Here is a 26549-nt window from a genome sequence, read left to right on the forward strand (position 1 = left end):
GATGTACTGGAAAATTTTACAGAAGCGGTGGGAAGATGGCAGCCTACCCTGAAAACTAAACGAGCGAAAGCGTACTCCTAGTTTCCACTTGTTCTACTTAATTCGACAAATTTTTCACATTCACTAAACAGTGTGAGTGATAACGAAGGCGTTGGTGACAACCTCCACTTTCGTAAAGGCAAATTAGTACAATGACCCATCAATGTACCCCTTCCCCTTTACTCCAACTGCATAGAGAAGTGCTAAAAAACTAGGCTTCAGAACGTACGACCAGCTTATCTCCATGACAAACATCAAGCAAGACTGACAGAATCGCTGTGTAAAACAAATCTGTCACTTCACCTCACTTATAGGAGAATGCTACGCCAAAAAATCGAATTCAACTGTCTTAGCCTTGCAGAATTTTCAAGTTCAACGGCTCATACATGTATTCGACAATTACTGATGCCCCAACAGATATGTTCCAAGTTTCTGGCATATAAATTGAAATATAGGTGAAACTAGCGCATCTTAGTGGAAAATAAAAACACAGAGTACTCTTCTCAAAAGAGAAGAGCACAGGTCATGTGACAAATAGAGCACGGAACTTGTGTTTGAGAGGCTATCAGAAAGGGTCAGACGTGGGGTGCACAGTGCGACGAAAGGTAAAAGAATTTGCACACACAACTTACATCTCGAGAAGCAACAGCAAACTGAAGATTATCAGGAGTTAGGCTGACAATTGAAGAACAGTCGAATGAGGCACCAAACCGATCGAGCACGGTCTGAGGGGAATGAGAGATGCAATGGTCACACAAATGAATGAACCAGACTGCGAATAAACCGAACAATGAAAGCCGAACGAGCCAACTGTGTGTTGCCCCGTGAGTATATGCTAAGCGTGCATCTCCTGGCGAACTCAAACTGCTTGTTAAGTAGGCCTACTTTGAGAAATGCCGGCACTTTTCGCAAGATGTCCTGACAAAATTATTGGACTGCCCCCGTAGGACTCTTGCTGTCTCGATAGAGATCCAGTGATGACCGGAAGTCAGGCTCACGTGACCTGACTAATGCACACCTCTTCGGGTTTTATGCCAGAGTTTGAACATTCTCTTGCGACACTCAGCCATCGTTTAATTTCCACCGAGATACTTAAAAATCTTCAATAGTTCACTTTACGAACAATGCCGAGGCACCATAACATGAAAAAGGTGTAAAATTGGTAGATAACCTGGTCCTCTCTCATGAGTAGTGCGGTGATAAATGATGCAGTTTACATGTGGCAAAAAACCGCTGAGCAACCCTTCGGTGCACAAATCTAATACAACCCGACCATAGTACTACAAATCCGCCAAAACCCAGACGGCAGATAGCGTAAACCCACGTGATGGTTCGGACCACGGCGTATACTACTGGTGAAACGAGCGAGCAATATCTGGCCAAAGCGGTTTAAAACACCGGTAGACAAAACATTCGATAGACTAACAATTGAGGGAAAAGGGGACAAATCCTAGTGCCCGTTTCAGAGAAACCATGCTAATCAGCAACCAGAATTCTACTGTGTGGATTCTAATAGTGTTTGGGAGCGAGATGGCTCAAGTGGTTAGAGCGCGAATTTACTGACCGGAAGGTTCGTGGTTCGAACCCGACCTCTGCCTCTCGACTTCCCCTGTCTAGGCTTGGACAACCTGGCAGTATCCCAGCCCTCGTGCAACCTTCGGGTGGCACGGCAGCTAGGCACTGGAAGCTGTTACAGCTGAAGGATTTTTTCTAATAGTGTTTGAGCTGTCACTGGCACTCGCTGCTATAGGAAATATATAGCAAGCCAACAAGACAAATCAGCCGGTTTCCCTTCTCATCAGGAGCTGGGTTTTTTCCGTCATCCGAGACTAGCTAGCTAGCGGTGCTAATATCAACTTAGCGGAAAACCCTTGGTACATATTGATGAGTCGAATGTACGAGCAAATTTGAGTCCGAATATCCTCAATGAAGACTGGCTATCAACGGCATTCGGATTCTGCATATTCCCGTATTCTGACATTCACACCTAATACTGGGGTCTCCGACAATATGCTATGTATTAGACAGTAATCGATAACCAGTCAGCTTTCGGTGCCTAACTGTCATGCCACGCGAAGGAAGCACGAGGGCTGGGATACTGTCAGTTTACCCAAGCCTAGACAGGGGAAGTCGAGAGGCAGAGGTCGGGTTCGAACCACGGACTTCTGGTCGGTAAATTCGCGTTCTAACCACTTGGTCCAACTCGCCACCATGCTATGTATTATCATGCGCACCACTGCATACGCTCAAAAATCAACGTCAGATCCCTCCTTCTATGCTTTTAGTTATTCGAGCAAGCTCAAATAGTCATCCTGTTTCCTTGCCGGTCCTTCTGGAATGATAACTTCCAGTCTTTTTCTCCCTGGTGGGCTTTAGCCTCACGGTCTCTATACTATCGAAAGTACTACACCATCAACATGCGGATAACCATTAACTGATCAATCACGCCTAGAAGTTTTTTTCCTAATAAAGACGGAAGGGATACCAAGTCGGCGATCCAGCCTGCGTCTTGAAAGGTTCGGCAAGCCCTGACAGACATCTGTCTGATCTGCTGCAGATGTCATCTGAGGATAACCCTGATGCATACATCGGATCGCACGTCCAAGAGGTTTTTACTGATGAATAGCCTATTTTAATTTTTGTCTGACTGTTAGAGCTTGCAATATCAGACCCGGTGAAATGCCTTAGTGTAAAAGTGAAGGCGAGTCGACCATTTTGGTCAGCTGTAATAGCTACCGCAGTTTCGTCCCCGATAAGGGGTAGGTAGCTGCGGGAGCTGATAAATTGGTGCATAAGGTCATCCGTTCGTGTGCAATACTTTAAAACTGAAGATACAGAACCACCAAAGAGTTTGTTGAACTGCATGAGACTGTCTCCCTACACCTAATTGTCACCCTCAAACCCCACACGACACAAGTTAGGGTATGAGGTTTCATCTGAAAGAGTTTTTTCTAAGTTGGACGTTATCCAGGTAGTGTTTCAGTCCTCGTGTTTTCTACAGGTAAGTATCCCCCCCAAAAGGTCACAGTTGCGAGAAATCCCGACTGCGCAAAGTACACTAACTCACTTTGGACAACACTTCGTCACGTCGACCGAGAACAAAGCTCATGACACACTGTTCCGTCGTTGCAAACACAACAGGACTTTGTAGTTCGGCTGCTCGACTGCTCCGGGAATCGGAAACAACGGAAAGCTTGGCCAGCGGTTGCTTTGGGCCAACCAACTGTAGACCCAAACCAGTGACGGGTGTGTTAAAAGTATGAAGGAGGTATCGTTTGCACTGTCTGAAACATAATAAACAAGTGCCTGACTAAGAACTTGGAAGGCGAAATAACCGTGCGGTAGAAAACGAGATCCAGGTAGGAAGAAAGCGCCGGTTACCTGTTGCACTGAGTTTCGATAGGGCGAAATTGTTACCACCAAGGTTCCAGTAAGCGATGAAGATGGCACTCGAGCGATGAGGGAATCGGGCTCAATTCTGAATCGACTGATGCTGGCAGCATAAATTGGTGGAAGATACTGAGACCAAGTGCACGAACGAAAATGGCAATCCCTTTCTAGACGTAACAGTGTGGAATCTTGCGCACCAATCACGACCAATCTGGAGGGAGTCAACTTCGCCGATCACATCATACCACTGTTCCCCATTGGCTACCATCTAGTGAATGATTTCCCCGCTAAAGGAGCAAAATACATCTTCCTTTGTGATTAAACATGGATGACTTCTGTACTTGAGGTCACCCTGATGTACCCTCCAACCAGTGTATGCAGCTTTTCTCAAGCGAGGTTCGTCGATCGAGTCAAGTGGGAGTACTAGACCGACACACAAATCCACGTACTCGGTAACCTGAGTTTACTGCAATGTGACACATTTTTTTTTTTTTAAAAAATTTTCCCTGAGTTTACTGCAATGTGACACAGTCTGTTTTTTTTAAAAAAATTTTCGACCAGTTTGGGGAGAAGAAACTGAACTAGCGTTAGAAACGGGCGTCACACGCCGGAGGAGCACGCAGCTACAGATTCCTGACCAGACAGTTGTGATAACACCGGCGGTTGGACTCGGATAGTGAAAACTTGGCACCTAGCAAGTGTTTCTGCCTCCTTCACTGGGTATATGATCGCCGTACATGACCAATTGAAAGCATCTTGGATTAAAACATCTAGTCCTGTGTTCAGTGAACAAGTGCTGTTTTATAGTGTGAGCTAGAGAAGATTTGCGTAGCGAGAAAACGGCACTCCGGTACAACCGGTGAAACTCACCTTTCACGGCTGATGTCACCCTTGAATAATTGCAAGTGTCCTTGAACGTGACCGAGGAGAATAAACTGAAGTTGCTCGTCCACAAATAAACAGGAAACCTGTGAAAACAAGTTGAAACGAGGATGATAACGAGGATGACGAGGGACAAATTGAAGGAAACAGAAGAAAGTTTACTCACATGACTAGGAGCTTGTCCGGGCGGTTCTGTAGTTGTTGTTCGACAACAATAGGGTGTCGGTTTATTCAACCACTGAAAGGAACGTGTGGGAATGAGAACTGGGGCCTAGTTTCCAAAATACTAAAAAAAAGGTATGTCGAGCAACTCTAAGTGGGTCATCGTTTAGCGGTAAAAGGGAGCGGGAGAATGACAGATGGTTTTTGACAAAAATGCCTTGCCTAAAGTAGTGCTGTGGATTGTGATCACTTGTGCTACACTAAACGAGAAGATCCAACTGACAGCTGAGTTAGGTCAGGCGAACGTGCGCCAAACCACCATGCACGCACCACGTATTGGACGGGAAACGAGATATCTGAGAAGAATAGCAAGATACATTCAAAGCTTGCAGCTAGCAAGATGGGTATCGACGAATGGTCGGAAAGACAATCAGAAGTTCCTTTTGCGCATGCTTCAGTAATCTAATAGCCAAAGAACAGGAGATCAGTAGCAAACAGGGTATATTCCCCCGGTGAACAATAGGCTGGCTTCAAACTACAACCAACCACAAGAATTACCGGTATGCCGTGGTAGTGCTTTTTCAAGTATTCGGCAGCACGTATTGAATTCTTGATGTCTTAAATACCAATGGGGAAAAACGACCCAATGACAAGTATTCAGCTTCGTTAGTGGGAGGTTGGAATGCACTTTTTGCACAGGCACTCCACCCGTCTTGATCACAATTTCCCTAAATCACGTGATCAATATGGCGTTCAGGTCTAACAGCCCTTCGGTGTCTGGTTGCCATGCGAATCGGATGAAGCAAGATGGCTGAGATACTGCCAGATTGCTCAGGCCTAGACGGGAGCATTTGAGGTGCCAGGGATTACCTGGGGTTTTAACAAGTCTTGGGTAAAGTAATTCGCACTGGAAAGTCCGTGGTTCGACAGTGAAGCGCCGGTTTTCAAAACCGCGTTTGAAGTCACCGGTCATGATATCGGTGACTCTCCTCTGCCTAAACCTGACCGGCCTGACAGTATCCTAACCAGCATGCGACAACAATGAGCTGAAAGGGTTTTCAAACTGATTTTCTGGCTGGAGAGTTATATTTGCAAGGCAAAATCTTTCGAGGATTGCAGCCCGCGTGCATCCGAATGGACAGGTAGAGCTAATGTTACCACACGTCCAACCCGATGAAACAATGCGACGAGGTTATTTACGCTCAGAGTACATGAAAAGGCGCAACCCCTACTAGATAGAGCATAATTCACCGGAAGAGAACGGTTCATTACTTTGAACAGACGTGATACAATACTCATAAGGTTGCTGGAAATTGTTCGACACCCCACGACGGGTTTCGCCCTTTTGGGGGCTCATCAAGTAGACGCAGTCCGCGCGTTTCCATCAACCTTATGTTCTACGTGAACCCGAATTGCACAAAATTAGTGAAATACCAATTGGGTTTTGACAGGAGATTGAGTAGAGTCCATCAGCTGGGTACCAGGTGAATCTCCCGTCAAAACCGAATAGGCATGGAAATGAGTGGGTTCAATACTTTGTTGTTTTACTTGCCACTCGTGTAAACAACCTCGGTTTTCCTAACAATGAAAACAATTTTTAGATCAGACCATTTGGTCTCCCTCTGTCAGGAAGGTCAGATTCCTGCGAATAATCTCAGGCTGTGCGAAGCCTACTGAGACCTTCAAACTCCACCAAAATCTCAATAAAGAAGCCGGTACGCATCCAGGCCAGTCAATCAATAAATCAATTCCCTAACACCATAGATCAATGAAAAGTGTCACTCAACTAGTGCGAAAACACTTGTAGTTTCTGCACTTGTTTGTTTGCAATACAGGTGTTGTGAGGGAGTGTTCACCCCAAATAATTAAAATTAGATGTTCTCCCTAACAACATGTGTCTGTGGTCGTTTGATCGATCCAAGTGTCAGCACTATATGGTGAAGATCACCGTTCCCACTACTCCGACAGTAAACCGGCTATTACTTCCGATGTAAGAGTTCAACCGACATTAAGGCAGTCACATAACTGGATAGATCGAAATGGTGATTTACCTTTGCAGTGTTCCACACCTTGAGTCGCTCTTCGCCCAAGTCATCTAACTAAAACAGAACAGGCAGCGACATTTTGAGTTACGAAACCATCAGACACAATATAATCAAAGGCGAACAAGACAATACGAAGGAGATTAGGAGCGGCATTTCATTTAAGACTTACTCCCACCGTAATTAACAAATCATGTTGCTTGGACTGATGCATAAGGCGCACTGATTGTGCATGAGCCTTGAAGGAGGTTAATTGTTGACTTCGGTCGAATCGATGCACAGATCCGGTGTCATCACCGATCCACAAGAAACCACGACCAGAGGTGGTGCAACTGGGTCGAATATCCTAGGAGTGAGAGGAACAAGGAGCGGAGTAAGGAAGCGGAACTTCAAATGGATTAGCAAGATTCCTGTGGTTCTTGGCTTCAAACAAAGAGTAAATCAAGAGAGTTTACAACTCCAGAACGTCCACAACAGCGCTTTCGTCAGATATGACTTGGTGTGCGACTCTGGATCAAAGAGATCCCGGACGAGCTAAACACACATCTCCCGCGGGGTTGGCTAAGTATTGGGAATCAGCACAACCATCAAAAGACCCACAACCCAAGCCCAAACACTTAGGTCATGACAATAAGAGGGCTTTGGTGTTGATTTATACTTTTTGATGAGGTGATTGACACCAAAAGCATGCAGTGGAGAGGTTAACCTGGGAGATACTACCGACCGAAAAGGGTGTGTAATGCAATAAATCTCCTTTGGTGTAGATATGGTCCAGAAAGAAATGGGCGTGCTATGAGTATGATCATCTAGTCGCGGAGAGTATACGATGCCTGCATGAGCAACAATTATGTGAAAATCCTCTGGAATTATGATGCGAATTATCCCTAGCGTCAACATTTTTAAAGACTTCTTTTGCTGAGAAAACAGAGTCATTTCATAATTACCGATGCCCCAGACAAGCATATATGATAACACAGAGTATATGTTATTAATGTGAAGGGGAGCAACCCAGCCAGACAGTGAAATTAGTCAGAAATAAGACCTAATACCAAGTAGGTGAACCATAGCCAATGAATCGGTTCGGATGCGGTTTACTTCGGAGTTCAAAGTTACGGCTGGTGGATCAGCTATCTGTTATCTACAACTCTCCCCCGTCGCCTTCCAGAACACGCTTGACCGAATAAGGGTGGGAGGTAAATTCCCGAAAAGAAAGATGCGTCAGATATACAGAATACTTCCAGACAGGTTTGCACCATGAGTACTGTTCGTCGATAAATTTTCCAAATAGAATGTGAGTGGTAGCTCCTGTGTTGTTGTAAGGCGCGATTTCTAGGTTGGCTGCATAACATAACATGAGTATTCATCCGTAGCCGACTAAAATCGAATGAATCTCGAAGGCTCGAATCACGTGTGCTACTCTGTGTCACTGGTAGCATCAAAATCATTGGGGTCTCAATCGGACTGTCTACCGGGCTACATTAGGAATTGTGTTTCTGGATTGGTGCGACAATTGGTCTCTGTGGACAGATGGTATGGGGAGTCTTCAGGTTTTTTCCACCGACGTCCCTGAAGTGTTGCCCGGATCGAAGGGCGTCAACGAACGAGGTAGACAGAAAACGGGTAGCTGGTTGTGCAGCAGGTACTTTAGTCGCGGAAAACATCCAACACCATCAACTGTGGTGGCGTGGCCATGTGCCACACATGCCGAAACACCATCTCCCGAGAGGAGTTCTGTCCCACCAGAATGGCATGAAGGGTGTGGAAAGGATTCTGAAGAGCTTGAGTGATGTTGGCGAGGTCAGCCTTGCAGTTTGGGTCCCCATAACCTTTCACCCTTATGATGAAGTGTCATTCTAGAGCTCTAAACCCAAGATAACAAGCACAAAATGATCGGGCACCCATGAACATGCGATCTAATCAATCGTCTCATACGGAATTAGCCGCACGACTTAATGATTGAGCGTGAGTTGGCCGATGTGAGCCATGTACAGTTTCTTGGCCAGTACTGTATTTAGGCTTCCTGTGGGCTCTTTCCTCACAAATCTAGATATTCGGACCGTTGGCATATTTCACATTCTATAGTTTGGTTGCTCGCAGGCGAGTTAACGACACCTGAAAAAGAGCAAACGTTCTCCAACACACAATGGCTAGCAAAACTGTCATTGTTTTTGCCTTATTGTTCCATATCTCACTCCAGGTGATCTCTATCACTGCACGGGTGGCCTAGCCAGCAAATCGAATAGATTGTTCTCTTGTTCTTTTATTTAGTGTCTAGTGGGGTATGCTCCCCAGGACGCCTATGTCCAAATCTACCTTCAGTTGAATCGACCTCGGGACATAGCGGGTGTGGAAAAGTAATTAACAACGGTATAGCCAAAATATGTTTCAGCCTAGGTAGTAACTCAACGATCAAGGTACTTACATTGAATCCTGTGAAAAGATCTGGCAGCGATGCATCACGAACTGTGAACTTATCGAAGAAAAACAATCTGCGGGACTGAAGAAGTATGGTTACAGTCATGTTTAGACGTTGGGTAGAAAACTGAGCGAAAATGTTGGAAAAAAACAGCCTCATGATATAGGAAAGGAAAGGCTTGCTTCATGGAGTTATTTCAGAATATGTACGGAAGTAATTAGAGGAAATGATCTGTACTAATAAAATTAATTGTTCATCTGACACCTTTCCGGTGCATGCTAACCGAACAGGACACCAGAACTGGGATACCGCCAGTGTGCTCAATCCTATACAGGAGCAGCTGAGATGCCGGAGTTGGTCTCGAACCACGAACTTTGTGGTCAGTAAGCTCGCACTTCAATCGCGGAACCCATTCCAGCTGAAGGCGATCTACCTAAACAGTCAAGCGAGAAATCGTTATTTTTACTGCATGGTTTTGTGCAGGGCAGATGGGCAACAGGTCAATGGTACAGGAACCAGACTGCCTCCGAATCCTTGGTACATATCATCCGATCACACCGCTTAATCGAAGTCTTTATCAAAAGAAGCCAAACACACAATCGCTCTTTCAGCGACAATTTCGTGTAGCTTGTCTAGCTAATTGGCTTAGTGCTCACTGGGACAATGGCCAAACGAAGAGCAGCAAAAGATGGACGATGGAGTCTAGTTCAAGAACAGTTCCATGATACGACAGCTACATTGAAATCCCGTATCTCGGGATACTTGGTGAATCAGTTAGATACTACGGATACTTCGCAGGTCCGGGCTTGAGTTGGGTAGTGGTACCGCAAGCTAGGCTGACTGGAACTAATACGACGGCTTTGGGAATAGGGAAATGTTTTGCATACCGTCCGTTCTGTTCAAACGTGGAAGTGAAATCCTCAATCGGTGTTTGTCTAAATTAGTTACCTCCATATGGGAGAAACAGACTGTCCCAACTAAATCGGGTGTCAAGATTGGTGTCGATTTTCGAAAACAGCACTTGCAATGAGTGTGATAATCACATAGAAATTAGCTTCATCCCCGCCGAAACCAGACTCATTGCATTGCTTATTTTTACGGCAGTGAAGCATCAGTGCCAACACTGATGTTGCTGTCATTGATGATGACGATGATTACTTATTTCGCGTCGTTTTACAAAAGTGCAAGAAGACGGACTCCAAGAACAAGCAGGATTCCGGCCAGAAAGGGGCCGGGTGGACACAACTCCACACTCCGTTAAGTGTGAGTATAAGTGCCCTAAAATCCCGGTGTTCCTTGGCTTCAACAATGCACAGGACTCCGTCGGTCGGCTAGTGCTTCTCAACACGCTTGCGCAACTGGGTATTCCCCGAAAGTTCGTGGATACTATGCACTGTGTGTATTCACATACATATGTGTCAGATTGTACGGGTGGCTCGGCAAGAGCTCTCCTACAAACATTGGTATCCGACAAGGGTGCTCAGTCTCTCATCTTGTTAAATTTCGTTGCTAATAAGACAATGAAGCGAAAAGTGGAAGTTCTCGAAAATCCGGTGTTCAGATCTCTCGAAGTGAGAACCTGATCAACCTCTAATATGCAGACATTGTTGTCATTTTTGAAAGCGAGCAAGAAGCACAAGCACTACTTGAAAAGCTGATGAATGTCACCCAGTCCTTCGGGCATGTACTTCGCACCCAAAAATGCAGAGTTATAATACAGGACGTAGTCTTTGAACATGCCACTGGGATGTCAAGGCGTGCTGCTAGAGGTTGCGGAACTTCCGCATCTTGGAAGTTGTATTAGCTCTGAAGGTGGTGTGGTAAAATAAGTTGACGCAGCGATCTGAAGGCAAAAATTGCATATGTTGATTCGCGCCAACTGTTGTACCAAAAGTCATCCCACTGGGCCTCAAGGGATGCGGCTATCAGACTACAGTACGGGTTGTATTGTACAGTTGCAAGAATTGACCATTTAGAATGGAGGATCCGGGGGATCTTCAGGCTTCTGATGTAGAGCTGGAATCAGCGAGTTAGGAGATGGGCTTTTGGTGACGCAGGAAAGAACTCCATCAAACAACACATCCAGCACTGCAAGCTGGGACATGTGCTACGCATCCCGAGCCACCATCTACCAAAAAGAGCACTGTTTCCGTGCCTGACTCGGAGTAGCGGAAACCTAAAAAAGCGTTCAGCTGTAGGAACCTTCCGGTGCCTAGCTGCCATGCCACCCGAAGGAAGCACAAGGGCTGGGATACTGCCAGGTTGCCAAAGCCTAGACGGGGGAAGTCGAGTGGCGGAGGTCGGATTCGAACCACGGACCTTCCCGTCAGTAAATTCACGCTCTAACCACTTGGGCCATCTCGCCCCCACCTAGCTCTGCACGGCATTTTACACGGCAGAAGGGAATGTATAATGTGACGAAAATTTTCGGCGATTCGGTGTTGTTCGCCTACTATGATGGGGCGCACGTGGTGCTTCCTGTGCTTGACTGGAGACACTGGACGATATGGTAGCTAATCGGTGTTTATGACTTTCAAGCTGTCAGTTCATATAAACATTGTCAGACCGAATGTTAAAGGTGATCTGTTTGGCTCAGGCCATGTGGCGGTACCTTTGCCTTTGTGCGCCATTCGAGTTGCATAAAGTAGAATAAGTAGTAATGAAGGACCGGACACATCAGTCAGACGTAAATATTAACTAAAAAGCAATTCGCATTTACAAACAAATGTGCCAACAAAGTGCGAGATGGTTATCTAATTTTGAAATAAAACCACCAGTAGCATTTGTCTTATGAGCACTATCGACTACGAAAACCCAAGCCACAGTCGGGAATACGGGCATTCGGCAACTAAAACGAGCACCATTGAAAGCCTGGATGAGAAACTGAGATTAGCTTGCGAAAATGATGTATCAAGCAAATTAGTGAGAGTACTTACATAAGCCATGGCGTCAATCGGCTCCACGAAATCTAAAATGGGTGAGAATAATTTATCAAAAGCTGTGAGCTAAAGAAAGATGGACTACCCTCAACAGTAGCAGAGGTCTACAACCTGAAAAATAACAAAACCGCAGATGGGTTTATATCCATGGTGGACGGCTCACGATTCCGTCTAGTGATACGAACAAGTACTCAGTAGATATGTTCGTAGAAGTACGAACTTTATGTAGTTTGCCACTGGTCTACGTAATCAGTCTTGCTCGTGCAACTCGCGGAAAGTGATAAACATTAAAGAACGGTTCGGCGGAGAAAATCCCAGCTGCATTCACAATTGAATCCTTGCACTCAATTTGCCTGTAATTATCATGTAGGGATTGTCTTACGAGTGAAATCCATCTTCCAAAATCATAAAGCACCATAATGGCTTTGAGTAACCATCCCTAGCTCTCATCAAAGTGCACTCCAAGGGATCGCCACCTGAACGGCATCTGCTGAGGAATTTCCTACCCTAGGGGCAGAAATCTTGATCAAAATGGGTAGGATCCAGTGTTCAGGGCTGAGACAGAGGGTAGAAGACAGGCCAACCGATGCTTACTCAGGCCATGTGTAAAACTACATAAAAATAATTTCCAGTGCGGGCCAACGACGAAGGTCACTTCACTATGACGACTGCTTGACAGCGAGCGGCTCGTGAGTGGGTGTGTAGACTAGAGGTGTAGCGAAAGGCCTAAGAGGCCTCCAAGTACCTCAATTCGGATGGGTGCCGTGGAAAACAAGTGGTGTCATCTGCACCCACAGAATTGCCACTGAGCAGCTGTCGCGTTCTAGCGAGAGGGATTCAAGAGCCGGTGTTAGGCACTGACAATTTCAACCAATTTATCGACTATAAACCGTGTACCATAGGCACATTGGTTGCAGCTGCTACAGTTTCGATCACCGGAAAACTGGAGTGTGGTACATACAACTAGGCATTGGAGGCGAAGGCATGTTTAGGGTAGTTTGCACTTTTGAAGTGCCTGAACCAAGGAGAGCAGCATCGTCCACATACTCAATGTCTATGGTCGAACTTCCCGGGGGCTATTCGCCTCCCGAAGGTCCCCAGGCTTCGGAAATTTCAAGTAGCACATCAATCACAAAGCTGAATAGGAAAGGTGAGATTACACGACCTTGTCTTGCACCAATGGACGCGGTGATGTGCCCACAAGAGTTCGCATGCAGTGCCCCCGTATGGGATGTAAATTCGGAAAGGGCAATTTTAATCACCAGCCACGGACACAGTTTCTTACGACCGATATAATCAAAAGCAGCTTTAAGATCAACAAAACACCCAGTGTCCGAAGGAGTGGCACTGTTCAAAAATTTGTCCCAAGGTAAACATATGGTCGATGCATCATCAACCAGGGTGAAACCCAGCTTGATTCTCGAGAGTCTGTCTCTCCCAACAATCGATCAGCCTGAGCTAAATAATATCAGCGGGCACCTTAGTATGACGAATACCAGGCTAATGCTACAATGTTTTTTCGTGACGTTCTTCCACCCATTTTGAAAACTGAGATGATGGTCGAGGAGCTCTAGTCGGCTAGTATTGTTTTCATTCCAAATCTTCTGCCATATAGTGTCCATCAGGACCCCGCTACGTTCTTTAAAGAGCGCGAGATACACACAATCCGCACTAGGTGCCTTGTCATGCTTGAGGATTGATGGCTCACGCTTGGATTTCTGTTGTTGATTACGTATTGGTGTTGACGTTCCACTCAGGCCCGCTGGGTTATACCACCGGTTGTTTTGAAGGGGATCGAATGAACTGTTTTCGATGTGTTCAGACCATTGTTCAAGAAGACGATTGAGAGAGTGAAATGCTGTTCCGTGTTTTTCGCATGTTGTTTCACTGACACCTATTAACAAATAATAAAAAGATAATTCGGCTGTAACACTCTTTTGGTGCCTAGCTGTCATGCCACCCGAAGGAACCAGGTTGCTTAAGTCTAGTAAGGGAATTGGAAAGGCAGAGGTTGGGTTCGAATCATGGACGTTCCGGTTAGTAACTCCGCGCTCTAACCACTGAGCCATCTTGCCCTCCTCAATGACACCTGCTTTCTTTTGATAGGTTGATCGAATCAGGTGAAATAGAGCGCGGCTAGTGCAACGAAAGCCACCTCCATCTCCTAGTTTTACAAAATCCGTCGGCTTCATTTTTCAAGCTCCTTGTTATCCGGTGTTTGACGGTTCCTGGTGCGTTATCATAGTCGCTAAATGCCGGCATGGTCATTCTAGCCTGTCTAGCAGCAGTAAGATCCCAATGATATCCAGTACTCACTTAGTCGAGTGAGATGGCCTGGACGAAGTTCTGGAACCTGAGGGCATAGCTTCTTTCACTCGCTCCAAGCAGTCTCCGTTATCCGCACATGGGTTTCTACTGGCTTTCTAGCCAGATCAGCTCGATACACTTGAGTTGCTGAAACTTGTCGAAGTTGATCAATGGAACTGTTCTGCTTTGATGCACGCAATACGGATGGAAAGCGAATTGATGAGCGGGCTCGCACAATGGCATGATCAGAGTCAAGCTGCCTATCCCAGAAGGGACGACAATCTTTGACGAACTCCATCAGTAACTGATAACCACGTGGTTCAATTGAGCCAATGACTGCCTTGCTGTTGGTGGCCTCCAAGTAACACGATGTGAGCGTTTGTGTTCGAAGTTAGTACAGACCAGGGACAGATGACGATCAGCACACAACCGAAGCAGTCGTTCCCCATTATCCGTACGCTGGGCATTTACCCTAAATCCAACACCTAATTGAGCATCTTTCGGAATTAATCGAACAACTTGAGCATTCGTATCAGCCAGCAGGACTGTCAGATCCGTCCATCTTGCTTGGCAAACCAGCCGCGATAGATCTCGATAATACCCGTCCATCTGTCTCTCAGAAGTACTCAGACCAATAGACACCGTTTGCCGCATCGATTTGCATTGATCTTAATTGGGCCAGGAAAAGATGACTGCTTACTGAGATCCGGCCAGGCAATCGGTGAGTGGTTTCTCGAGCCAACCTCTAGTACCCCGTTCTCCAGCGGGGGAAAGCAGCGCTGCTGCTCCCATTAATATATACACGCTGGTCGCCTGGGGGAAACACTTTACTGCCTTCACACTGCTACCGCGGAGTACGACTTTACGTCCAGGCTTCCTCACAATGCGATTACTCACAGTACGGTGACTCCTGTTTTCCGTCGTTGGCTTTTGGCTCTCCTGGAATGACTGAACATCCAGGAACTGAGTTCCAGCCAGTATAACCCACAGGATCATTGCAGCATTGAAATCCGATCACCACAAGGTGAAAGCTTTAGGTCGGTTTAGGGCGTGGTGTTCTTTGTCTGGGGAGCTCGAAAAACACTGACTCTAAATCAAAAGTGGTGGGAACACTAATCAGAGCCATTGAGATCACATCTGGAATGAAACAACCATGATGGTGGTACTGCTCAACCGTTTTCCACGTGTTTTCCGATGACGTATTTCGCACGTGGCCGTGTAAAAGCCGGGGGCGTGTAGTCGATCAAATGTCAAGCGGAACTTGGAACCTTATACATGAGCAGGACATGAGACATCAAACCCAATTTCATTGGGTCCCAAAAAACCTAAAAGTGACGACGTGTTACAAAACAACAAACCTTCCTCAGTATCATCATCCTATTATTCATTCCGACCATCGAAATCGAGAGTGAATGAGCTAAAGTTGATGGTGCACTGGGCAACGTCGTATTTTGATTAGTTCTGAAGACGGACAATTATTCATTTCCAAAGCCATCCAGCGTTACCATTCCCCCATAGCCAATCACCGGCTGAACCGAAATAAGAGCACATTTGTGGCGGCGCTTACAGGCCAAGATTTATGGCGTCTTATCCTGAGACGTTAAAAAAATTCTACCTTCAGATTGAGAAAGTCTGCAACAGTACTCCCACGTTATAAGCTACTCATTTGTTTCGTAAGTTTTGTCTATGAAGATATCGGCCATGAAACCGGTCGAGGCGGGGGAAAATACTGTGGAAACTGTCTGACAGATGCAGCTTTTCACTGTGCCCGGAGGCCAACAGCCCTTAATAACCGAAAATCACGTCCATTGTGGGATGTGTCACATGTGGGCTACGGACCAAACAAGGGCATGCTCTGATTGGTCAGAGTATCAGCCAATCTGGATCAAGCACCTTTACCTCGACGCTCCTCGCTCTCCTCTTTGAAAATACTCGGTGATGACCCTATAAATATGGTTGCAATAGTCTTCCATTGTAATGATCTCCCTTTGTCTCCATGAAGGGATATCTGGGGCTACTGTACCTTTTGATATACCTTCAGGAGCGGAGCAAGAAGCTAAGGCCCAGCACAGTGTTGTACCGCCGTCAGCAGGCCACAACACGCTGAACGGGGGCTGCCGCCGAAAACATGCTTTCCGTTCAAGGAGAAAAAAGATGGGAACAAGTTTTTTGAAGCAACCAGTCTATCGGACCAGTTTCCAAGTAAACAGTTTTGGAAGGCAAGTTCGTACAAGTGAACTTAATCTTCCTCTCAGTTGAATCAACTATTCATGTGGGTTCCTGCTGCAAGGTGTTCCCTGCAGCCCGGGAAAAAATCATAGTATTTTCTGTGACCAAAACGATCCAGATAAATCAGAGCAGTGGATCTCGAACTAGACGCTACTACTTTTCTAATCCAAGAAGCACACGTTGCCTGCCTGGGGTGAAATCGACAGACCTGCGCGAAAGGTGAAGTTGAGTGTCCTTGCTGACCGAGCAGCTTGGTACGTGCTGAAAGAACAAATATATAGAAGAACTTTGGGGATGTCGGAAAGTTTTTGAAAACGGTTCGCAAAATGGAGAGTGGGAAAATGACGCTCAAACACTCCCTCACATCAGGTTGGGGGCGAATTTCTCCTCATAGGTGTTGGCTGATCTGCATGTAAAGCTAACCACCGCTAGTCTAGTGTTAAGCTTTTGGGGTAAAGGCCTTAGTTGAGGACAACGATCATCCTCCAGTCTAGATGTGGACATCCTGGCAGTATCACAGCCCACGCATAAGCATGCATTGCACGCTTACAAATAATGTCGTCATGCCATGCAGTCCCATCATCTGAATCACTTCACTTGCGGCATGCAAAGTGGCGGATAATGGAAAACAGACTGCTGAAGACGTCCTCTTTTCTTCTTTTGCACACAGTCCTTCCTCACTCCCTCCTCAGCCGGTTTCTAGCGACATTTCGCAGGCTCATTCTTAAGGACCGACATCCTTTCGTCACCCATCGCCACTAGCTGCCATACAAATGGCTGACTCAGTTGGCACGACCACACACACTTCGAAATCGTCGTCCAAGTTCCGGTGCTTGGTGAGGCTGACAGCCTTGAACGTTCGGAACCCAAAAACGTCGGAAAACGGACTGTTCTTGTACATACGTTGCACCCGTTTTCTACTGACGCGTGCCATCCGTCTGATGTTGAACTGAACATCGGTGTTCGCCCACTTCTAACTGCGAACTGGTGATAGAAGAGCCTCCACTCTTCGTTCTTCTTGGACTGACAACATTTTAAGCCGTCGATCAGAGGGGTTTCCGGATGAAACATTCGCCCATTGCTAGACACCTCTGAGCGGCACATCGATAACCACTGCCTGTTCATTTTATCCTCTGGCGCCTCAAAAGACGATGGCAGTGGTGCACTCAGAGACAGGTGTTATGACAACTTACGTGACTTATAGCCAGTTGCTAAGGGCTATTATGTTGCTGCTTTTGCGGAGGATATGAACGCGCGGGTAAGTAGATTTATCACTGCTGTGGCTCCTCTGGATAGGCTTTTGGAAGCGGAATCCAAATGTAAGGACAACGGCGAACAGCTGTCGAAGTTTCGCGTAGACAGCAGGCTGTTTCTGTATAGTGCCAACTTCCAAATGGACCGGATCCGCTCGGACACATGGCGTCAACCCAGGGCATGTGAGCCAACATCCAGCGAGGATAGACCAGATTGTATTTATTTGTAAGCATTGTGGGCAAATTACTGAGTAACGCTCGTCCTAGGGCACCCATGTGGATTCAGACGTTCGGTACAGGTTTTCACTGCGCTTCTCACTGGCGTGCACGCTGCCCACCGTTTGTCTGGCCATTGAAAAGCTCTCTGTCCCTGGAACGTACTAACTAAAATTCCGCAAGGCACTGGATGTTTCGCATGCGGAAGGTTTCCGCCAGCCAGACCTATGCACTGGATCCTGAGCAACTCTTTAGGATTGCTCGAGGTTCGTACATGAACTCCCTTTGGTCGGGCGCAACGCTGTTTCTAGAACTGCCAAACATTAGTTGGCAAACAAAATCTGCGAGAATCAAAACACTCGGTGGATCCAGAAACCTGAAGAGATGCTGCGGTGTGAAATTCTAGGGATCTGTGTAAATCGTTCCCAAAAGCATGCGCAACGGACCCAAAGAAGCCCCAGAGGAGCAAAACAAATGCTGATAGAAGCTGCTCGTTAATCCATAAAAAATAGGTGCCCGAGTCGTTGGCATGAGCACCCTTGAGACAATCACAACTGGCCACATGCCGCTGGTAGAACGCATTTCAAACAGGTAATGCAATTCTCGACAGTTAAATTAAAATCACCGACGGCTTTGGAGATACGAAAGTGTCTTGCATAACTGAAGCTTCATCGAGCTGCCGGGCCTGACGAACTTCCGCCCGTTATGTTCAAAGATGAGAGTGAAATCCTCAGTTGATACATGCGTAACTTAGTTTCCTCCATCTGTGAGATGGAGAACACACCAACTAAATCGGATGGGTGAACATCACCGCGGGTTTTAAAAAACAATACTTGTAGCGTGACGATCACGCAGGAATTAGCTTCATCTTCTCTGTAAACGAACTAATTGCCCCGCTTATATTACGTCCTCTTACGAATGAGCGTGAAGATGCACTCCGACAAAAGTAAGCAGGGTTCCGGCCGGATAGAGGTTATGTGGACCACAACTTTGCACGCCGATAGGTGTTGAAGAAACGCATCCGTACAAGTGCCATACAATCTTGATGTTTCATAATTTCGATAGTGTGTAGGATCTTGTTATCTGGTTAGCGCTTCTCAGCATACGCATGAAACAAGCTATGTTGCAGAATTTCGTTAATACCGTATGCTGTCCGTATTCACACAGCATTCGAAAGTTTTCCCACAAGCAATGGTGTCTGGGTTGGTTCAGTTTTTAGATTGCTTTCGGAAATCCCGTGGTTTGAAATAAGCCTCTGTACTTCAATTGTTCCTGTCCAGCCTGATAACTTTGAATTACCTCAACCCTATTGTTTATTTCGAAGGCACGGCAGGCATATACAGAATTAGTGTTGCCGCTGGAATATTATTATATATTTTACTTCATGACCGCATGTCGTGTATGGTCGTGTTGGCAATTCCGTATCAAAAGAACTAGGAAAAGATCGCTTCGATTTGCGGCAGAAACTCCCATTAAAGCATATGCTTCGCAAAATGACTGAGTCATGTAATTTTGTGCCGGGACCAGCGTTTGCCGGAAGGTTTAGTGTGCTCCACAACTGCCTCTCAAGTCCTCCGAAAGATAACCAGTTCCATATATAGACCTTTAGGGAATTATCCTCCAGCTACCACTTTACACGTCTTTTGCAGGTAGGTGATTTTAACGTTCAAAAGGACTCCTGCATGGAATTCCAGCGAATCGGTGAAAGTAGGCTTTTCGCAGCGGCGTTTACCGAAGTCTTTCAACGGAGCGCTTGGATTCAAGGTGCCGTCGCACCCACAGGATATCGCACAGGCCAACTATCACCCATTCCTGTACTTCGTCATCACCAACGAAATGCGCTTCGTTAACTAAGTGTTAATTAAGGCTCCACCAGGACACAGTGATCGCTGTATGCTGACGTTTATTTTAATTTGTTACTGGGCGGGAAATTTGGGACCTGAGACAGAGATTCGAAACATCTTCCGTGTGAACTTTCCAGAAAGGAGCTGGTTTCTTGGGTAATTTTAACTGGGACCAGCTTCGGTAGAAGTTACACAGGAACATTCTTCTTGAGTCTTACGTGGCTGATGGGACGTTAGTCCCGAAAAACAGCGCTTAGGTGAACGAACCAAAAGCTCGCTAAGCTGACTCTGCTCTGTCTAAGAAATAGGACTCAACTGTTTGAAAAAAGGTGACTACAGGTAACATAGATGATATGGCATTTCGTTAAATGCAGGAACGTCGTAAGAACTTCGCCAGCGGAACACGCTAAAACAAGCCGCAATACAGAGTGTTGTTCTGAGAAACAAAGAAGTGCTGTTTAATGACGTGGGACACCGCTAGCGAAGTGAACCAACTGCCATTTCCTTGAGAAACAGGAACGGGGAACAACTGGAGGCCCAATAGTGATGGCTGAGTTATACGGGGAACACTACAAGGCATGTATTCTACCTCGTTCAACTCGTTGCATTCAATTTTGTCAAGACGTAACTACCAACGGCCGCTAACCAACGTTGTGTTCACTTTCAACCCCCCTCAGCGCGTTTGGGCCAGTTAACGTCTATCCAAGTGCCATGAAATGAACGCCCCTCACGCTTCGAACCATTTCTACCTGGATGTTTGCTGGCCGCTTGTCGAGGACCACCTTCTCACTGCCTGAAAGTTGATTATTGTCACGTCGGTTTACAAAACCGCTGATCGACTAATGCTCGGCGGCTACAGTCTCATAAAGCTCACCAGCGTGCCGCGCATGGTGACGGAACGTACTCTCAAACGAGCTATCCTAGATCACCTTACTTCAAAAAGTTGATATTTGTAGTTCAATACGGATTTCTCCCAAAACGTTTTTGCTTGACGAACTTGCTCGTATATATGGACAGCTTAACCCAAGCAAAGAACGAGAGACTTATATTGGATTCCATATTTTTCGAAGTTTTAAAAGCATTTGACTGGGTCATACACGCCCGGTTGCTCCGCAGACTCAGTTCTTACGAGATTCAAGGGAAAATCGTAAACTGGATCAAGGCATTTCCCTCAGACAGAACATCCCGAATGAATAATAATGTTTATTTCCCAACTTGTGGGTGGCATGCCTTCGGGCATGATCATGCGTTTACAGTCAGAATGGGGCATGTGACTGGGGGATTCGCGGAGGAGGAATGGAACAGTTGCGGGTGTGCTATCAAACTGAGTATGGCAGTGCTGTGCAATCATTGGCCTGGGCAGCCCCGTGATGGACGTCGCATTTGAGATCATTCGGCTGGGTTGTGTAGTTCACTGGGCAGCGGTATTCATTTCAGCCTGGTCAGGGGTCAATGCGGAACGGGGCCGATATAGGATTGGGGGGTTTTTGTGGTCCGCTTGGCGATCCCGGAGTCGTAGATCATAGGCCAGGTGGAGTGGATACCAGCTAACCAGGTCGTCCAAAACTGGTACTTTCGAAGCTCAAAGCTTGGGAAGACGATGGGATGGGAGGAGATTGGCAAAACATGGTGAATTTGTGGGGATATAAAATGGGATAATAAGATGTACGGTTTTTATGGTACGTAGTATTTAGCGATCCGATATGAGTGAGTTTATCGAAATATCGCTGAGGCAGGAGGCTGACAAACCGGGAAAGTCGCTTTCTGTGTAAATCAAACACGTCGGTGCGAGTCATTTTTAGGTTCGAACTTACATGATTTGCATCGTGTTGTATGGTGTAACTGACGCCCTTGTGTAATACTCGCTAACAAATTCAAGAATTACCTGCAATTCATGTTGCCTACATACTGTAGCTGGTAACCACTACATGGGTCACACGAAATCATCGTCTATTTTGTTCTAGCTGGCGCTCCACCTCGTCGACACAAGTATTATGATAATAACCCGTGGCTGTCAAATAGCTCTATCCTGGAACAGAAAATGCGGGCACAAACTTTTGGCACATACTGCTTTGATTCCATGCTTCGGTGTCTTTTTTGTGTGTCATTTAGAAAGTACAGCTTTGCTCTTTCTGGACGGCGCAGGTGCTAGGCCGAAAAAAATAAGTTAAGAGTTCGCGCACTTATCATTGGGGTAAGCCTGAAAATGGCTACCGAACAACGGGCGAGGTCCACCGTCACAACAGACGACGTGCTGTAATACGCAATGCAGTAAGTGCAGGTATTGTCGATGTTTGAATGCAGGTAATATGATAGGCAGAAAACCTCCCGTACAGCGCCGTCCGGGTGAGCCATGCGGCGGAACATGTATCGACCGCTTTCAGAGAGTTCCTATGAAACAAACACAGGTATGCTATATAGTGCGTAAACGCCTCCTGATAACCTTGTGAATGAGAAATTAGCACAAAATAACGTCGCAGCCGAACGCGGGCTGCTTATAATTGTGAGGCCAATTTGTCCATGACAAAAATCTTCACTCGATACTACTCGCCCAGCGTTGCCATGAAGAACGCGAATAGTTTGTTCACTTTTCGCAAAGGTACACACAAGCTGACGTATTTTATCCACGCCATCCGTGATAAGAAACGTGCGGAGCCTGTATTTTCACACCAGGTGTCAGTTGCCCTAGAAAGGTCCACTCAAAACGGCTTGTCACGTGCGTTCCATCATCACTTAATACATCAGGGTGGCATCGAAACGGCGCCATCTGCTGACATCTGGAGGGGCGTTTGTGGCTGTGGTGTGTTTCGCACTACTGCTGCGAGAACCTCTGCGTGGTCCAAAAGCCTATATTTTGCCACCATAAAACACAGACACCCGTTACATACCCAACAGCGATAGTCAACAATTACGGTGGTAGTTGTACGCGTCCTGAGGTTAAACCCTGCCAAATTCACCGGCTACTAACTGTCAGTCTTTTCACAACGGCGTTCCACATTTCAGTGGGGCTCTGGGCTTCAGTTCTGAATGCCCAGAAATGCACATGGGCAGATATATCTTATAAATGCTAAACATTATCCGATACTGATGGGAATATGTCGAAACTGGTGCGATCTAATGGCATTTTGTGACGAAAACGAAAAAGCACAGTTGCAAGGTTTCTCTCCCAACTTGTGGGGAACGTGCCAAATTGACCTAAGATCCGATCGTTGAAAGTTGAGGACCAATATGAATAGCAGTCTTTGGGTCCCGGCGCAAGGTGAGTTTCTCATGCTTGTGGAAGGGTGACAGGCCTGTGCAAATACCGAGGTGCGACGGATCGAGACTACTTTCTCTACCGGTTATACCCAGCCACCACATATATTTTTGATCTCCATATATGCTATCAAGGTTGCTAACCAACTGCTGGTCTCCTCGGCTCACGCACTGATGAAATTAAGCCAACAGTTATCTTAATCTATCGGTAAACGGTCAGGCCAGGAACTTAGCCCAATCGGCTCAATTAGACACAGTGTGAGCAACTGCGGTTGAGGCCTGATCATGATAGCAGCAACACACGCACCAGTCCCAAAGGTTGCAATATATGAACATGGCAACTTTGTAGAGCACCTCAGTGATTATATCTGTCAAGTATTTGCTTAACACATTGGATGGCCACAATGCACCTAGTTGCTGTGTGTTTGTGTGATGAATGAGAGCAATGTGAAATATAGTCTTAGGGCGATGGTGTATGTGGAGGGTTTTATGCAGATATGCTGGGATTCGGGTCTGCAAAATAGATTTTATGTGGCCTCATTGAACGCAGAATGAGAGAGACTTTTATAGATTTGCGCACAGAAACAGGACTAGGGATGCATGGCACGAAACAGCAAAATCCGGTGAACTCAAGGGAAGAAATTAGAAAAACCGATTGACTCAAAGATGCTTTGTACTCCACTTGTGACTGAGTATCAAGTAGGTTGACAGAAACAACATGGCAAAAACGAGTATTCAAGAAATGCGAAAGTGTACTGAGTTGAGATATTTAGCGCGATTCGGAGACACCGCATCAGATGCAATAGCGTAAAGATGCTTACTACTGGCAAATCATGCCTGTAGTGTTCTGTTAGGTCTCAGATTGCCGTCTTATTATCTGATAGGATGTGAACGTTGCAGTGTGTTCAATATTGTTTCAAATTTAAGGAATGCCCAGAAAATTTAAGAGAACGCTTGAGAATGGTCACGTTTCTGCGCAGAATAAATATCCATTTTTATGTACGCCAGTTTGTAGTCGCTTATTTTCTGTTTGGTAATAAACAACTGGGCGTTGAAGGACGTGCTGTGACGATAAATATCGCGTGGCTACAAGTTCTTGGGTATATGGATGACCTGATTTTCTGTAGGATTCTGGGATTTGGCAGAGAATGGTTGACTAGCATGAAAACCGTGGTAATTTGCGGCACCGGAGGTCCTGTATCTGTTCGCGGCCCACAGGCTTTCATGAGAAATTGACTAGACGCCGCGTCAAAGCCTTGTATCAGAGATCGATCCGCTTGCCGACTGCCAGAAGGTCGTAAGGCGGTTCAAAGTGGCCCTGATGGGGCCAGAATGTGATTCGTCGATGTATTTTGCCTGTCCACCTTATCATACCTTACTGGGAGTAGGAGTAGCGTCGCATCATCCGTTGTGGTACGATCAGTTCGTCTAATTTTTTTCAGCCGGTGCCTTGCGCCGAGGTACATTTTGCAAAAGCAGTCCATTAGTTGGGCGTACAGGATCTGGCACGATAATTAGTCACAGAGGTACGTTTGAACGAGCAGGTGCAACAACTTTGGCGTGCCTTGTGGCTAGAAGAATCAGTGGGTACCTAGCCCTCCGGTAATAATAGCCACAAATCCCATGGATGGATTGCTATAGGTAATGCGATACAAACTACAATACATGCTGTTATCGCGATAGACGGGAGAAAGGAGTTTTGCGCTATTTATACACGAACAGTGGTGTCACTAGGGCAATTAATGATTGAAGCTGAATGTGAAACGTGAACACTGGTCCCGAGGGCAGTGGGTATACACTGGGTGACAACTGACGGCTTTCCGCTTCACACAATGCGGTGGAGCATGGGTTCCTGATCAGTCCAGAACTTCTCAAGAGCTCAGGATATATGGTGGACCTAAAGCGAGGCAAACTGATGACAAAAATACTGCTCGGCCAAGATAGGATATTACCACAGTGTCACCGCGAGCAGGCTGCGCGTTCCTTTCTGTGATCTGACGTCAATACAGTCCGCGGCCCATGGTCAAGGGGTAAACCGAATTGTCCACGGCCGGCAAGGACTTACATGACTTACACTTGTGGACCGACCATTAAACCCTCCTCTCATGCGATCGGTTTACACCCCACGACGCCTGTCGGATGACGTTCCACCTACCCGAGGGGGAAGAAAGACGGGCCCGAAAGGTGTTGTCTAATGTTATAACCATGCAAGCCAACAGTGCCCAAAATTTCTCAGTGATGCATGTTGAAAAAGCAGGAAACATCTATTTTTTGAGAACTTTTGGGGCGTAAATGCATTAACCATATGTGTGGCCTTAGCCATACCCTCGGGTTCGGAGAACAATAATTCACTCCGGCAATCGCGACAATTTACGGTGTTTGACACCCGTTCTGAGTGCTGGCAGCTGGCCATCAAGATACACAACTGCGGAAAAACACCCATGCTGTTGCGGGCACCCAACACCAAGTTAGGACACCCAATACCAAGTAACAGGAATACCATTTGGATTTTCGGATGCACCATTCACTTTCCGGCACATAATGCTTTGCATAACAGAATGTTGCCGTACGCCGGAGATGATACCATCATGCATATGGATTCGGGACAAAAACATGTTGATCACTTGATAACCATATCGAAGTTCATTCAGAACGCTGGTCTGCGAATTATCGAGGACAAAACACAGCACGCTCAATTTTTATTGACTCTGCTCAGGCGTAAACTAGGTCAAGGGAAGGTTAGTTCATTGACCCAGAAGCTGTGGAAAATCCCGTGCCATGCAGTCCCCAGTTCAAAGCGATCCTTACGACAGATTACCAGACGAACCGCATACTACAACCGGGTTGCTAGGGGTTTCGAAAGGATTGCTGCTATACTACGCGACTCACTGAGTCAGAATAGTGTTTGAGTTGGCCAGTAAAGCACTCGGGGTCTTTGAACGTGTGGAAGCACGGGTGCCTGATAAACAACCCCGCCTCAAAATACCAAGCGTGTGTATGACGTCCGATGTTGCAGCGGACGCGAGGGTCACAGGCGTGGATGCAGTCCTGAAACAGAAGTGCTAGGTCAACAGACAGAAACGGAGAACCGACAAATGGCCCACCAGTGGTATCTGAGGCTTACAGAGAACACTATGCATGTCTATACTCAGCTCCAGCGTCCTCGTCACATACACTCTTGTCAAGGAGAAACTACGAACAGCCTCTAACCGACTTGGTCTTCACGGTGGAGGACATTCGTCAACTCTTGCACAAGATCAACCCATTCTGCGCATGGGGCCCGACGAGGTTCACCCAAGGATCCTGAAAGAAACGTCCTCCACACTGGCAAACCATTTACACTTGGTGTTTCGTCAGTCGTTTGACGAAGGCCGCCTTCCTCCTGCTCGGAAGGAAGCGATTGTCACGCCAATATACAAAACTGGTGACCGACTATCGCCTGGCAGCTATAGGCCTATAAGCCTCACTAGCGTGCCGTGAAATGTGATGGAACGCATTCTGAAGTGAGCCATCCTAGATCACCTCACTTCCAGCAATCTGATATCTCCAGCTCAACACGGATTTCTCCCAAACCG

General features: G+C 46.4%; 1 protein-coding gene across 1 annotated transcript in view; it reads right to left on the minus strand.

Annotated features, from left to right (window-relative positions):
• The window catches only part of T265_06404 (hypothetical protein), a gene marked incomplete at both ends in the record, with an annotated part of 61063 nt that extends 48207 nt beyond the window's left edge, over window positions 1-12856 (minus strand). Inside the window, 9 exons of the mRNA XM_009171652.1 lie at window positions 672-764; window positions 3107-3323; window positions 4300-4397; window positions 4478-4549; window positions 6525-6572; window positions 6688-6861; window positions 8938-9012; window positions 11868-11899; window positions 12832-12856. Coding sequence (XP_009169916.1) covers window positions 672-764; window positions 3107-3323; window positions 4300-4397; window positions 4478-4549; window positions 6525-6572; window positions 6688-6861; window positions 8938-9012; window positions 11868-11899; window positions 12832-12856 — 834 coding nt within the window. The remainder of the gene's footprint in view (window positions 1-671; window positions 765-3106; window positions 3324-4299; window positions 4398-4477; window positions 4550-6524; window positions 6573-6687; window positions 6862-8937; window positions 9013-11867; window positions 11900-12831) is intronic.
• Window positions 12857-26549: the final 13693 nt, after the last annotated feature.

Source organism: Opisthorchis viverrini, assembly GCF_000715545.1.
Source record: "Opisthorchis viverrini unplaced genomic scaffold opera_v5_130, whole genome shotgun sequence".
Classification (NCBI taxonomy): domain Eukaryota; kingdom Metazoa; phylum Platyhelminthes; class Trematoda; order Opisthorchiida; family Opisthorchiidae; genus Opisthorchis; species Opisthorchis viverrini.